This window comes from Rhinopithecus bieti, unplaced genomic scaffold (genome assembly GCF_001698545.2).
Source record: "Rhinopithecus bieti isolate Rb0 unplaced genomic scaffold, ASM169854v2 scaffold_33935, whole genome shotgun sequence".
Lineage (NCBI taxonomy): Eukaryota > Metazoa > Chordata > Mammalia > Primates > Cercopithecidae > Rhinopithecus > Rhinopithecus bieti.
The window spans coordinates 924,849-939,410 of NW_016814646.1; the positions used below are offsets into that span (position 1 = coordinate 924,849).

Here is a 14,562-nt window from a genome sequence, read left to right on the forward strand (position 1 = left end):
TTGAATAACTTTAAAAGAATTCAATAAACTAAAATCTTTTAAATGATTTTATTATTTATGAAAATGTGAATTGTAGTTTCTTTTCTGGAATGGAATATGCAAGGATTCACTTTATATTTATTTATCAATTTGTAATATTCTGACAGCTTTCATATGCACTAACTTTTTTTTAGTTATCAGAGGGGTGATAGAATCTAGTGATTAAAAGAATGGACTCTGCAGTCAGACTACCAGAAGGTTAAATCCCAGTTTCCCCACTTAGTAGCTGTGTGATCTTGAGCAAGTTACTTAACTTCTCTGTGCTTTAATTTTATTCCTTATAATGGTGACAATTATAGTACCTAATTCATAGAGTTGTTGGATTAATACTCTAAAATACTTGGAACACTAAACACTCAGTGTTGGGTATTTTTATTCTACTTGTATCATAACATTCTGAGAACTAATGGCAAAGTATTTGAGGATCTGGAGGGGTCAAATTGTAAGTGGAAGAATCAGGGCAGCAATCTTGCCATCAATCTTGGCATTGAAGTAATCTCTAAACAAGCTTATTGTTTGTTAGAGTGAGGTATTCACAAGCCCTTCAGGGAAGGTCCCTTTTCACCTCACAGGAGGCTAAATTCAGGACATTCCAAAGACAGATCTGTTCTTGTTTCAATTAAGTGAATAAAGCAGGTTATAAAAATGGGCCTCACGATGCAATATTATATGCTCCATATGATCTCAATCATTAAAACAAAGTATAGAATAAAGACCAGAAAGCAGATAACAAGCAAATATGCCAAAATATCAGAGTGTTTGCCACTGACGGTGGAATTGTAGGTTACTCTTTGCGCTTTTTTATAATTCTCTCTACTTTCCAAATGTTCCGCATTGAGCAAATATGCTGTTTTGATAATCAGAGAGGAAAAGCAGAAAACCAGAATAGTGTCAGTAACAGTTGAGATTTGTTCTGTCATACCGGAGTCAAATAATGGAGTCAAAGACAAGTAGGAGAGAAAGATTTAAAATATAAATCTTCATTTTAGAAGGGGTTTTCTACTTTAAGCAAGAGCTGCCATGTCCATAGTTTATGAATTTGGCATTCCAGATAAAAATTGAGCAGATATTAATCAAATATAATTGCAGTTCACAAAGGCAGACTGCCCCAGTGAGGAAATGAGGTATAGTAGTCAACAGAACCAGGCAGCCTTGTCTTCCCTAGGCAGAGTAAAACGCTAAGAAGTTTTTTTCCACAAGAGGGCGATAACTGTTCAGAGTTTCATCAAACGGGCCTATGGCCGCACTGTAAGCCAAGCCGCGATGCAAACAAAATAACTATTTTTCTCACCGAAGAATAAGGAGCTGCACACGCGAGGCGGCAGCCGGAAGGACCACCGCAAACACACTGAGGCACACTCAAGTCAGAAGCAACAATTTGCAGCGGAATATAAAGATGAACTAGCTTACAGAGTCGTTTAAAAATTTATGTTCAAAAAACGTTATTTATACAGACCTAAGTTTTTCGTGGCTGTTCACATCATATACTTTTTAATCTGGTACACCAAACTGGATTAGCACTTTATTCTGTAAGAAAATTCTGGAAATCAACAGACCTTCCTATAAGCACCTTGATTCCATGCTAAAATATGAATGTACTTCAATCCAAGTGGGTTTCCTAAAAGGAAATGGTTCCCTGCAAAGAAAATGCTTGCGCACGCAGAGCCGGGGGAAATTTTAATTTTCAAATGAAAAGATATTTTCATTTGTATATGTATATATATAAAATCTTTGGTGGTGTGTGCTTTGCTAAATGTTCAAGGCCAGTTTTCTCTCTAGTAGTTCATTGGTGTTTTTTGCATTTACACTCATTCCAGGACTCGGGTTTTGGTACTGCAGATGTTACTGGACTTCAGTATTTTCCATCTTCTTGGAGCGCACTTAACTCCCAGGTACGTATTCTGCGACTCTATGGAGAGGTGTAATGTTCTCTCTCACTGACTATCTCGCTGAGGGAGGTCCTGGACTTCGAGATATTTTTGGTGGTAGAACGGATGGGGCTGTCTACACTGGTCGCTTCCCCACTTGTTTGGTGTTGGCCTCCACTGGGAGAGCGCCGAACGCAAGATCCTATGGCGCTTTTCCACGCTGTCTTCTTCAATCCTTCCCAAATCTCCACCTTAAGCCCCAGGCAGCAGAAGTTGCGGCAAAGGTGCAGTTCCCACTCTGCAGCGTTTACAGGAAGCAAAGACAGACAGACCGACACGTTCTCCCGCTCGCCCTGCTATCTTTCCTCAAGTGTAGGTTGGTTCAAATTTAGTGACATTCTTCTTTCTTCCTTGTATTCCTACCCAGCAATCAGTTCAATCCTTTTATAACATTTAGTTAAACCCATCTGTCTTACGGGTTCAGTACAAACAGGCCCTATTAGTCGGGTGAAATGGAGTTATTAAAGAAGTCATCCAGACACTTCAAGCAACTGCATTTTAGAGAGATTTTTGGACTGAAACACACACATAATTCCCGTCATTCCTCTCCCCATCCCTCACCCCATCCCCTTTTTTTGCAGAATAGAAATTGACTTTCAGCGGCTATACTTGAGTATCCCGACATTTGACGTTACTGTTTTTGGGGCAGAAGCGTTATCATCCCTCCCTTCAGAACGTTAGAACGTTTAGCTGACAGTTCATTTGCATTCATTCCCGTTAGTTACCTTGAATTTGGTGGCTGTTCTTTTAACTTAAAACAAGTATCAAAACGCGCTTGGCATTTCTGAGTCAAGGATTAGACTGTGGGTAGGGAGGTCAAGTGGACAGCACAGGCTAGGTAAGAGTGCCAGCAGGCTAAAAACAGTAACCAGAAAACAAACGCCGTTGTTTCCAGCCTCAAAGTCGAGGAGCACAGAACCTTCCTCACCGCTACCCTTTTAACCCTTTTTGCAACCTCAGAATTTGCCAAACCGCTTTCATTTATTTTTAAATTAAAATGCAAATCATTTGCTTTCAAAGAGAGCCCCCCATCCCCATTAGATATACTGTGTAGAGATGCGTCGGGATCCTTGCGACCACGTGTTACACCTTCCGCTCCCGAGGGATACTTGAAAAAGTCCCACTTTATTAGGTCGTGGGCGGGAAGGCATGCTGGTTTCAGAGGATCCCAAAGAAAGAGCAAGTCCTGACTCTCAAAGGAATCTGAACGCAGTGCTTTGGACTGCCCCACCAGAAACAGGCCTCCCGCGTCAGCGTTAGCTTCTCCAAGACTCGGGTCCTGAAACTGGTTTCAACCCCACAGTTAGAGCGGAGGGCAGGGCGATCTTCCCCCGGGAGTGACAGGGGACGACAGCCCAACCTCTCCGAGGACGCTCCGTCGTTCTCACCGCTCCCAGCTGTAGGCACGCAGCAGATCCACTACAGCCAGTACCTGGCAGGAGGCACCGGCCTATCTGCCAGCGCTGCCCAGCGTGCGTCTGCAATACACGATGCCCCACGCGGGATCAAGCACCCAGGGCTCACCCCCTCACTACCAAGGATATCAAGGTACAGGGATCCGGATTTTTTTTATTGTAATAATTAAGAACAATGTTGCCATTTTAATTTGGCAATGCAAATGATACATAAAAGTGAACGATGGAGACATCCTTACACCAAGCGTTGCCACTATTTACTCAAGACAGTTCACCCGGAGTTGAATTGAGTTGAATCTCAGTCTCAATCTCTCCCCCTTCTCTCTTTGACAACCCCGCCCCCAATAGTAGATACTAATATTCTCAGTAGGGAAATGTTTAACTCTCTTCCGACTCATAATATTTACATGAGATAAAAAGGGGATCACTCTTTAACATTGAAATATTTGGGAATGACTAACCTCTTTTCCTCCCAATTCCTACCTAGTCCTTCAGAATTCAGTGTCCTGGAGGATATGGGGAGGTCGCTGGAGGGCCAGGCGCAGAGTGGAGACTGAAGGTTGGGTGCCACCGCCAGGGTGGAGTGTCCGAAGGCGAGAAAGGTTTCGTTTGTAACGAAGCCGGAGACATAGGCTCCCCAGTTTCAAGGCTAGGACCGGCTATGCCTGCCACCATCCTCCCGCAGCCTCCTGGCCGAGGTGGCAGGGCGCTGGGGTTTAGACCCAAGCACTGGATCCCCGCGGGGAAATGCAGACGGTCCGCACAGCAGCTCTCTTCTGAAGCAAGAGTCTTGGCTTGACTCCTTAGCATTGTTCATTCTGACGAAGGACTTCACCTTCCCCCAGGTCAGATTCTAAAGTCCATGAAATAATAGATTTAAACCAGTCGTGAAGTTGGCGAAGAAAGATAAAGGAAGAGGAGGACCAAATAACATTGCTTCTATGTTAGAAGGAAATAAAGCTGGCAAATATACCCCTTCCTTCCCCCAGTTTCAAACTCAAGCTCAAGCTGACCCTTAAAAACTAGTGCTTAGTAAGCGAAGGTTATCGAAGCGGAGTACGCCCTCTTGGCTTTTCGTACTTGGACACAAATGAGCGCTTTGACACCGACGGCTAAACTCCATCCGTCGGTGGTGCTGATCAAGTTTTATTCCTGAGCCATTTATTGCGTTTATTTCTGCTTTCTGCGCATTAAAATTGTAATTAATGATCTCATCCAAATTTGCTGTAGCGACCACCTTCCAATGGTGTGTTACTTTAACATGCTGAATTTCCAAAATTGTCAAATGATTTTCCTTCTTCAGCCCGCGGTTCAACCCTGTCGGGAACGTAGAGACCAGTGAGAGATGGAAGAGATTGAGAGAGTAAAGGAAATCACCCTTCAACTCCTAAACTCTAGATAGACATCCTACCACCACTGCCCAGGAGCTGGGACATCTCCATCTCCTGTAGCAACTCTAGAATTGAGAGTAGGGGCCAGAGTTTTGGAGAGGGTTTTCAAAAGCTTACATTTCCCAGGACGTACCTAGATACTTCTGTAACTAAGGTTTCCGCCTGAATTTTGATGATTCTACCCCCATGTAAACCCAAAAGAAATAACAACAACAATCAAAGGGAGAAAAGTTAAGGAAAAAAACTCCCTCACTGTTCTCAGGTCTAAACATCACCTGTCAGATAAATATTCCTATTAAACGGATTCAGTTTTCAGCGAATTGAGTAACCCATAAATGATAATGAACGCGGTGGGAAGCGATGGGAGGGGGAAACTCGGGAATGAGAAAAAATAAAGTGGAGGAGAAAGAACAGAAAAGGAAAGCAGGAGGTGGAAAGATGGAAGAGGACGATCCTTCGGCCTACAAGGGGATTAAGGACATCTATAGGCTTAAGGAGCAACAAATTAATTTACACAATTCTGGGAGAGCCCAGATGGCCTTTAATTAATCCCTTCAAAAGAAGGAGCCAGGCCAGGGCTGCGCCGGCTGCCTGCTCCATTAGCTCCATTTTACAAGGGACCAGACTTAGTTCGAGGTGAGGCGCCCTCCACAGCTAGTGGGGGAAGGGGATAGGATGACGCGAGCGGGCTAGTGGGGAAGCAAGGGAAGAATATGAACTGCTTTTCCATAAAAGGGCTGAGTTTTCATTATTCCTCTCTTAAAAAAGTAATACCCTCTTCGTCTCTGCTTTCCCCTCCCCTTTCTCATTTTATTTAGCACAATTAATTGAGGCGGCCACTGGCCCCACCACGGAACCGCACCACTCGCCAGCTCCCGCCCCTCCTGGCCCCGCCCACAAAAGAATGAAGTAGGGAGCGGGAGGGGACTAGGCGGGCCCGGCCCTAGGTCGCCAGCCTCAGCCAATCAGAGGGCGCGGCGCCCCAAGTGGGCGTGCCCCAGGGGCGACGCGAGGGTCGAGGCGGTGCTCTATTGGACATGGTGGTTACGCCCCCGGTCTGCGCCCGGCTCCCCGGCCCCGGCCGCCTCGGAGTGACGTCCCTCAAAGTTCTCATTTTGGTCCCCCACTTACCCCTCCCTTTCGTCCCCCAGCTAAAGAGGGGTAGGGAGTGATGCAAATGTTTTATTACCTTTGAGAGCTTCATCCGAACTGTCAGGCCCGGAGGGAGAGAGGAAAGGAGAGAAAGAGCGGAGGAGCCGCGAAGAGGGTCAGTTTGGCCAGAGGACAGGACTTAGAAGAGCGAAGCCTGGGAAGCCGCGAAGAAAATGCCAGAGAGGAGAGTCAAAGGCGGAGAGTGAGAGGGAGAGAGGGCGCGGGGGTGGGGCGGGGGTCGCTAGGCCCGTTTACAGAGGTGGACTGACGAGCGGCGCCGAAACCCAGCGGTCAGACTTTTCACACTTAGTCTTTTGTTTTTCTGTGCTTTTTGCTCCCCCTTTTTCTTTTCAATATTGCAACACCAGTGCCCCGTGGCCCAGAGGGCAAGGCGGGTGGAGGTGAGGATCTGGGAGCCGCGGGGATCGGTGGCACTGCCCTTTCTGGCTCAGCAGCCCGGGGCAGCGCGAGTGGAGGAAGCCGGCCCAGAGGCTAGATCTCCCGCGGGCTAGATGCGCTTTCTCCCCGGGCACAGTGAGCGCCGAATGCGAATCAGCCGCGCGGCCGAAAGAGCAGCTCATCCCAGTAAGATCAGAGGAGCGCCACGGGCTGCACACGGCGTACTTTGAACCTCCCCAAAGAAAGCAAGCCACCCCCACCCTCCAACTTCAAAGTGGAGATTAGGCAACTAACTTCGCTACAAACTCTCCGGAGCCAGCCTGGGTTTTGTTTTGCTTATTTCTCGGGGGCAGAAGATGAGAAGTAGCGCCCTTTGAACAACTAGGGAAAGTGAAGAAGAGAGAAGAGCCGGGGATCGAATCTAGGACTCGCGGAACGAAAGGACTGCCTAGCCCGCCGGGACGCCTGCTTTTCTCGGCGAGCTGCCGCCTCCCGCGTGGAAGGTTTGGACATCTCTGCTGCGCAGCTAGAGGAGCAACTCCCGGCGGCGGCATTCTTGGCCCAGTTGGCAGCTCGCCTCCGGGCGCGCCGAGTGCCTCTCCGCTCGTGCCCTCGGCGCTTCCGGCTCCTCAGAGCCTCGCCAGGGGCACCAGCCAGAGCCCTCGCTGCAAGGCTACGGGCTCCGGCCTGGCCGTGGGATGTTAGCGGTGGGGGCAATGGAGGGCACCCGGCAGAGCGCATTCCTGCTCAGCAGCCCGCCCCTGGCCGCCCTGCACAGCATGGCCGAGATGAAGACCCCGCTGTACCCTGCCGCGTATCCCCCGCTGCCTGCCGGCCCCCCCTCTTCCTCGTCCTCATCGTCGTCCTCCTCGTCGCCATCCCCGCCTCTGGGCACCCACAACCCAGGCGGCCTGAAGCCCCCGGCCACGGGGGGCCTCTCATCCCTTGGCAGCCCCCCGCAGCAGCTCTCGGCCGCCACCCCACATGGTATCAACGACATCCTGAGCCGGCCCTCCATGCCCGTGGCCTCGGGGGCCGCCCTGCCCTCCGCCTCGCCCTCCAGTTCCTCCTCCTCCTCTTCCTCGTCCGCCTCTGCCTCCTCCGCCTCTGCCGCCGCCGCAGCTGCTGCCGCGGCCGCAGCCGCCGCCTCATCCCCGGCGGGGCTGCTGGCTGGACTGCCCCGCTTTAGCAGCCTGAGCCCGCCGCCGCCGCCGCCCGGGCTCTACTTCAGCCCCAGCGCCGCGGCGGTGGCCGCCGTGGGCCGGTACCCCAAGCCGCTGGCTGAGCTGCCCGGCCGGACGCCCATCTTCTGGCCGGGAGTGATGCAGAGCCCGCCTTGGAGGGACGCACGCCTGGCCTGTACCCCTCGTGAGTACAACCACCCGCGCCCCGATGCCCGCCTGCCGTGCCTGTTCTGCCCACTCCCAGGTCGCGGCCCCCGGTGTGCATGCCGCTCGGTCCATCCTGTGGCCCGCCCCAATAGTTTGGCAGCGCCGGAATCACACCAGTTAGGTTGGGCCAGGGCTTCCAGAAAGGGATTCTCGCTTTCCTGAGCTCGCGTGGCTGCATCCAAGCGCCTCCGTCTCTCTAAGTCTTGAGTACGCCTGGGCTGAGCTGGTGTGTGTGTGTTCGTGTGGACCACAACGCGGTGCGGGACGTGTGTCTAGTCCGAGCCCCTGGCTGTTCCTGAAACGGCCTGCCAGGACCGCAGGCCTGGCCTGGGTTGGAGTGATGGGGAGGAGAGGCCCCTGCATCCCTACTTTCCCCTTTCCTGCCTGCCGTCCAGGGCCCCATTCCGCCTTTGCCAGCCTAACCCGCTGTCTCTCTTCGAAGCAGTGAGGCCCGGCAGCGGTGAGCCCTCCAACGCCCGGGAAGTGTGTGTATTTGCATGCAGGTCTCCTCCTGGGAGAGGAGACCTCTTCGCCCTCGCCGCCTGAGTACACTCGGCCTGGGTGAGCCCATCGAAGACAGGCCAGCGTCCCCGGGGCAGGGCGAGCGCTTCCAGCCGCTCCCCAGCACTGGGCCCGCGCTTTCCCACCTGCCTCCACTCTAGGGGCTGGCACACTTTGCGTCCGGGCACATCTAGGGACATCGTGGAGCTCAACACCCTAACACAAGAAAGAGCCAGGGGAAGAGCGAGGTGAAGGGACACGGCCTGGGGAAAATGTACCATCCTGCAAAGACCTTGCTTGAGGCATACTGAGTTGCCCCAAGATCGCGCTAGTCTTCAGGGCAGTCGGCCGCAGCGCCGCGGAGGTTTCCAGCCTTCCAGGTGTACTTCGGTTCCCAGCCTGGGGTTCTTTTCTCGATTGGTTCTTCGCTTTTGAGCGAGTCTCGCAAGTTTCTTCCAAGTCTCCGGACCTCCTTAGTGCGGCTGAGCAGCGGTAACTGCAGGAAGTTGGGAAAGCCGAGTGGAGGTTCTCTTGGGAAGCCCGGGGACGGTGGCAACCGGGCCTAGCTGGGGTGCCAGGGAGACGCTATTGTATCGGTTTTGATGGCCGTATTAGGGGCCTCCAACAAAGGCTGGTCCTTTTCCCTCCTCCCCTCTCCCCCTCGGCTGCAGCGACGTTAGACTTGGGGGCGACTTAGCTCTCTTGTGTGCAAAAACAAGGACCCCTTTGTTGCCTGGACACAGGTTAAGGAAGCGTTGAAGGAAAAAAAAAAATCTAGTTATCCTCATGCAAAGGCTCCGGGGCCGAACGAGCACCGACTGGATTAGGAGGGGAGAGTGGCCTTTTTCCGGCACTCGTTAATTTAATGGGGCCTTGCGATTAGGCTCTGGCAAACTTTAGCAATAGGCTCCCTAGCTGTTTGACATCGGTGCTGAGCAGAAGGTATTTACTGCTGCGCCAAACACAAGGCTTTTTAAAAAACAGGTGGATGTAAAAAGGCAAAAGGAGACGCGCCGTTAGGCTGGAAGCGCCACTACACTTCTGGTGTACGCCACAGACTGAGCTTTCTTTTCCCACAAAACACTGTTTGTCGAGTTCGTTTTTTCCCCCAGTGCAGCCGCTTGTAACCGATGGTTTTCCCCCCTCTCTCGTTGTTTATTGGTTCTCACAGATCAAGGATCCATTTTGTTGGACAAAGACGGGAAGAGAAAACACACGAGACCCACTTTTTCCGGACAGCAGATTTTCGCCCTGGAGAAGACTTTCGAACAAACAAAATACTTGGCGGGGCCCGAGAGGGCTCGTTTGGCCTATTCGTTGGGGATGACGGAGAGTCAGGTCAAGGTGAGTGGACCTTGTACACCTAGAGGGATAGGTACAGCACCTGTCACGAGCGGGCGCGCGCACACACATGGGCGCGCACACACACACACACACACACCCCAAACTGACAAACAGTCGCCTGGGAGGTGCGAGTCGGAGGAGCCTGGGGAGAAGTTGAGAGTAGTGAAGGAGGGTGGGGACTACACTGGGGTCTTGCAGGCAGGCAAACTCTTGATGAACAAAAGGAATCAAGCCCCAGCCTTTGAAATTAGGTTAATCTAGATAGCAGCATGTGCTGGGGGATTCACCATTATTAGAGAATAAAAGCATTAATGAAATATCAGCCCAGAGAATAGATCAGGCCAGTCAGACAGCTTCTATATATCCTATCTGTAGAGATATCCAAGTTTTTGTTTGTCAATTCAGGCTCCACTAGTTATATAATTTCCTAATGTAGATCAGTATTACAGGGCTACTCTATTAATTTGCAAGTAAAAATAAATAAATAAATCCACAGGATCTAACCACTTACCATAGATGAACCTGTTTTTTATCTTAGCTTAAGGCAATCGCTTTGGAATAGTAATTTTACAAATGAATTGACAAGATTATTACTAAATTGTAGGCTTGAATTTGGTTTAAAATAAGTTTATCAACAGATATAAGATTTGCAGTATTCATGACAACAATTTATAATTAAAATATCACTTTCCTTATAATTGAGTTGTACAGTATATTTCCAGGGAAACAAATTTCAGAAATTTTTTTCCTAAAAAATAAAGGGATTGAACAAGCTGGGTAAATTCAATCTGATGGTTTCCTGTATTTCCAATAGTCTCTTTTGTCCTTCTTTTTCAGTTTGTTATGTTTGTTTCTTTGGGGTGTGAGTCTGTTTTCATTAGCTCTATTGTTGCTCCTTAAATTAAGTAGGAATAACATTAGCCATGTCTGCTGGCTAGTGTATTTCCCCCTGGACAGCCATCATAAAATACATTTCAGGAGTGATTCTGCATGTGGCCATTAGGATACCATCACAGTTAAAATTATTTTTGCAGTAGGTTGGTACAGAGCCTACTGCGATAATCTGGAGATCTTCCTTTTTCACCGTAAATATGTCTATATGGCTAGAAGTGAATTATTATAGCTGTATAAAGAAAATAAAGATCACTTTCTTAACAATTCTGATTCTCTAGATAAAATACATAATGGAAGACAGAATAAAGGGAGGATAATTCAGTATCTCTGGAAAATAGGTTGCTTCTTGCTGATGCTTTAGGTAAAATATATGTCAAGCATCACGAATAAGCTTAAAAATATTTGTATTAAATGTCTTGGGCAGGAACACAATTAAAATAACACTTGAAAGAATAGACATGCCAATTGTGGAAAATAATGTAATTGACAATATTTCCGTTTTAAAAATAACCAATGATAATTCTAGCCTTCGCTTTACTTTGGGCTTATGAAAAACATTAAAGGCGACTTGAAGTTTGTATTTTAACAGATTTTTTTTAAGTGCACCATACATCGAAAGTAAAAACAGGGAGGATATTTTTTATCTACCATGTTTGTACACATTCAGATCTGAGATTAAGTGAAACAAATGTTCAAAAGTGAAAAGGAGAACAGAAGTAATTGGGGCAAATGCTGTGCTTTCCCCCCCACAATCTACATCGAAAAGCAAGTACATGTCAGGTTGTTTGAAATTTCTTAATTTAAGAAAGTAAATAAGGAATAAAATCACAGCCACTGTGGGGCAACTTTATGAAGGGGGAAAAGTTTTCAACTTCGAACTAGAAGGCAGGAAAGTGAACCCACTTTTAGGGACACTCATTTTTAACTTTCCAAGTTTTGTTTTTACTTTTGAGAACTCGCTCGCTGACAACCTCAATAATCTTGTGTTACCATCGCTATGGCAACGGGGGTCAGTTTGTTAGTGCCAGCTACTGCGGGGGGGGGGGGGGGGCGTGGGGGCGGGGGGGGGGGGGTTTTAGGGCCGGGGAAGGGGGGGGGGGGAAGGGGGGGGGGGCTGGTTGGGGGCGGGGGGGGGGGGGGGGGGGGGGGGGGCTTGAGGCGACGGAGACGGACTTTGACGGCCGAGACAAGGGAGGGTTGCAAGGGAGGGCAGCAAGCCTTCGGGGGGCCGCGGGAGGGCCATCGAGATGCGGGGGTGGTAGCATGGCCTGGATCTGCTAGTTCAATTCCTCTCCCTTGTCTCCCCTCTCCTCCCTTTTCTCCGCCTTCAGGTCTGGTTCCAGAACCGCCGGACCAAGTGGAGGAAGAAGCACGCGGCTGAGATGGCCACGGCCAAGAAGAAGCAGGACTCGGAGACCGAGCGCCTCAAGGGGGCCTCGGAGAACGAGGAAGAGGACGACGACTACAACAAGCCTCTGGATCCCAACTCGGACGACGAGAAAATCACGCAGCTGCTGAAGAAGCACAAGTCCAGCAGCGGCGGCGGCGGCGGCCTCCTACTGCACGCGTCCGAGCCGGAGAGCTCATCCTGAACACCGCCGCCCGCCGCACCTTCCCGGCTCTGGCCTCCACTTCTGGGGCCGCGAGGGGCGCTGGGACCGCGCACGCCGCTCCTGGCAGCCCCTCGGGGCCCGGAGGACCCGGCCCTGCCTGAGGGGACCCTTTGCTATTTTTGAGATGTACATATCTATTTTTTTAACCTTGAAGTTGTGGGAGGGGATGTGGGGGAGAGAGACTCCGGGGTTGACAAGGCAAGGAAGACCACCAAATGCACCGCGTAAATGACGCTACTGAAACCCGCAGCTAGGCGACGGTCCCAGCCCTATCCCCATTGGCGGGCAGCGGCCTCAGCGCCCGGGTCCCCCTCGCCCACAGCTTTTGCCCCCGCGGGCGGCGGGGTAGGGGGCGCCGAGAGGTGCTGCGGAAGGGTTGACGCCCACCGCGCGCGGGACCTCGGAGCCAAGCGGGCGGGCGCTGCCACCGATGGGAAGAGGGAGGTTTCTCCCCCCCCACACACTGCTGTGCGACTAAAGTAACCTGTTGAAGGCTCTTTGTAAATAAATCGTGAGTTACACTGACTAGAAGTTACTTTATTGTGAATATTTAAAATGTAAAATGATTTTTTGAATTTCGTATAAAAAGATGGACCTTCTTCCTTCTCCTCCTCCCCTTTGAAGAGCGACTCAAGCCACACCTTCCCTTTTATTTTGAACTTCATTTGAGAAGCGTAGAATAGAATGTCATCACCTTCTCCGGCCCCTCCTCTCGTTCCTCTTTCCTGTTCGGATTTGCAGAATCTCACCTTTCCCCTTCACCTCTTCTCTCCCTGCCCTGCCCTGCCCACCCCTTGGATCTGCACTGCGCTCCCGCATCCCCCGGACTTGAAGTGGAAGACGTGGGAACCAGGGAAGGCCTCTCACCTGCCTCCCTGTTCCTCTCTGAAATTGCACAGTCGTTTGTTGCTATTTATTAGTGATTTAAAGAAAGTATTGGGGAGGGAGGGGCTACAATAGCTTGTATTTAACTCCTTTCTGATAAAAATGCGTGTTAAAGTAGATGGTGGGAATTGTTACAACCGCTCTGGGTCTGAAACATAAAAATCCATTTAGTTGCTGTAATTGAATTTGAAGTGTTTTGTATCATAAGAATACTATAGAATATGTAAATTGTTTTCTTTTTTAAGCTAATAATGGCGATATATTAACATCTTTAACATTTATTAATTTATATAAGGAATTCGGTTTGTAAAGAGAAGAAAATCCCCTTTGCAAGACCAGTTAAATGTAATGCACTTTCTGTTTCAAAGGATAAATCAAATTAAAAAAACAGTTTGAAGACGTCTGTTGCCTTGAATGAAAGGGTACAGATCATCTGATCTCATCAGAGATCTCAATAAAAGTCAAGACCACAAAGAAATGGTATATCAGTTTCTTGGGTGAAATAGCTGTTACTTAATTTTTTTTTTTCCTTTGGAAGAGTGATGTCACATTTCTTGTTCTCCTGGATAGGAAAATAAAAGAAATGCAGTCCCACTCATGGTGATTCTTGAAGAGACTAGTCTAGCTAACTAGCTGCTTCTGATGTCTGTGTTGTCTAATTTCTTCGTGATTGCTTTTTCCTTTTCCAGGAAGTCCCTGGGGTTGGGGGACAGTTGGGAAGAGCTCATTTCCACATATCCAAGATAACTCTTCAGTCAACCCCTATTCGATTAGCTTAGAGGAGGCAGCAGAGCTGGCTGGTTGAGTAGCGCTGCTATTTGATGCTAATATTTCTCCACCTGTAGTTGTAAGACTGCAGAAATTGTGGAAAGACAGAAGCCGTGATTTTACTAAACATTACTGTAGTAGGATGAATTTAAACAAAGCTTCCTTTAACTGGTGTAAAAATCTTTTAGGGTTAAGAAAGCAATGTCATAGCTTCTCCAGCTGAATTTGAAAAAAAAAAAAAAGGGGGGGGGAAGGCCTGGGCAGTATCACTGTTTTGGGCTCTTTTTGTTTTTAGACACTTGGTTTCAGGCTCAGTGAAATATCATTACCTCCTTAGTGTTTTGGGTTAATGAGCTTGTGTTTAAAGAGAAAAAAAATCAATAGAGTTCAGTAGATTCTTCAGGCTAAAGAAAGTATAGGTCTGTTTTGTTCCCTTGAAAGTAAAAAATAGTTGAAAACTAAAATTTTCACAAATTCCACAAAATGAAATTGCCTGAAGAGAAATTATTGTAGAATGCAATGCTAATAGCACGGTTTAACAGAAGGGCTGAAAATCTGTCCTCTTTTTTGTTTTTTCTAGTTTATGAAGTTCTCAGGGAGTTTCAAACTCTTCTGAATTTCCATCTTCTTAGTATGAGTAAGGTATGTGTCCTTCAGAGGAGCAGCTATTTTGAAGGAGGCTTTGCTGTGCTGGGATAATTTCTATTTTAGCTATGAACAATACCTTCCTTTCTTTCTTTTTCCTTCTTTCATTTTCCTTCCTTTTTTCTTTCCTCCCCTTGTCCTTTCTTCCCTTCCCTTCCCCCTCTCCTTCCTTCCTTCCTTCCTTCCTTCCTTCCTTC

At 48.8% G+C, this 14,562-nt stretch overlaps 1 protein-coding gene across 2 annotated transcripts; it reads left to right on the plus strand.

Annotated features, from left to right (window-relative positions):
* Positions 1–7,022: 7,022 nt before the first annotated feature.
* On the plus strand, positions 7,023–14,362 carry NKX6-1 (NK6 homeobox 1). 2 transcript variants are annotated; one of them, XR_001881415.1, is made up of 4 exons: positions 7,023–7,692; positions 9,388–9,560; positions 11,786–12,578; positions 14,301–14,362. XR_001881415.1 is itself a non-coding variant. In XM_017851637.1 (3 exons), the coding sequence occupies exons 1-3, from the start codon at positions 7,023–7,025 to the stop codon at positions 12,044–12,046; spliced, it is 1,104 nt and encodes a 367-aa protein (XP_017707126.1). In that variant the 3' UTR covers positions 12,047–12,588. The 2 variants fall into 2 exon arrangements, 1 of the variants encoding a protein (XP_017707126.1); XM_017851637.1 differs by lacking the exon at positions 14,301–14,362 and having other exon boundaries at positions 11,786–12,588.
* The last annotated feature ends 200 nt before the right edge of the window (positions 14,363–14,562 follow it).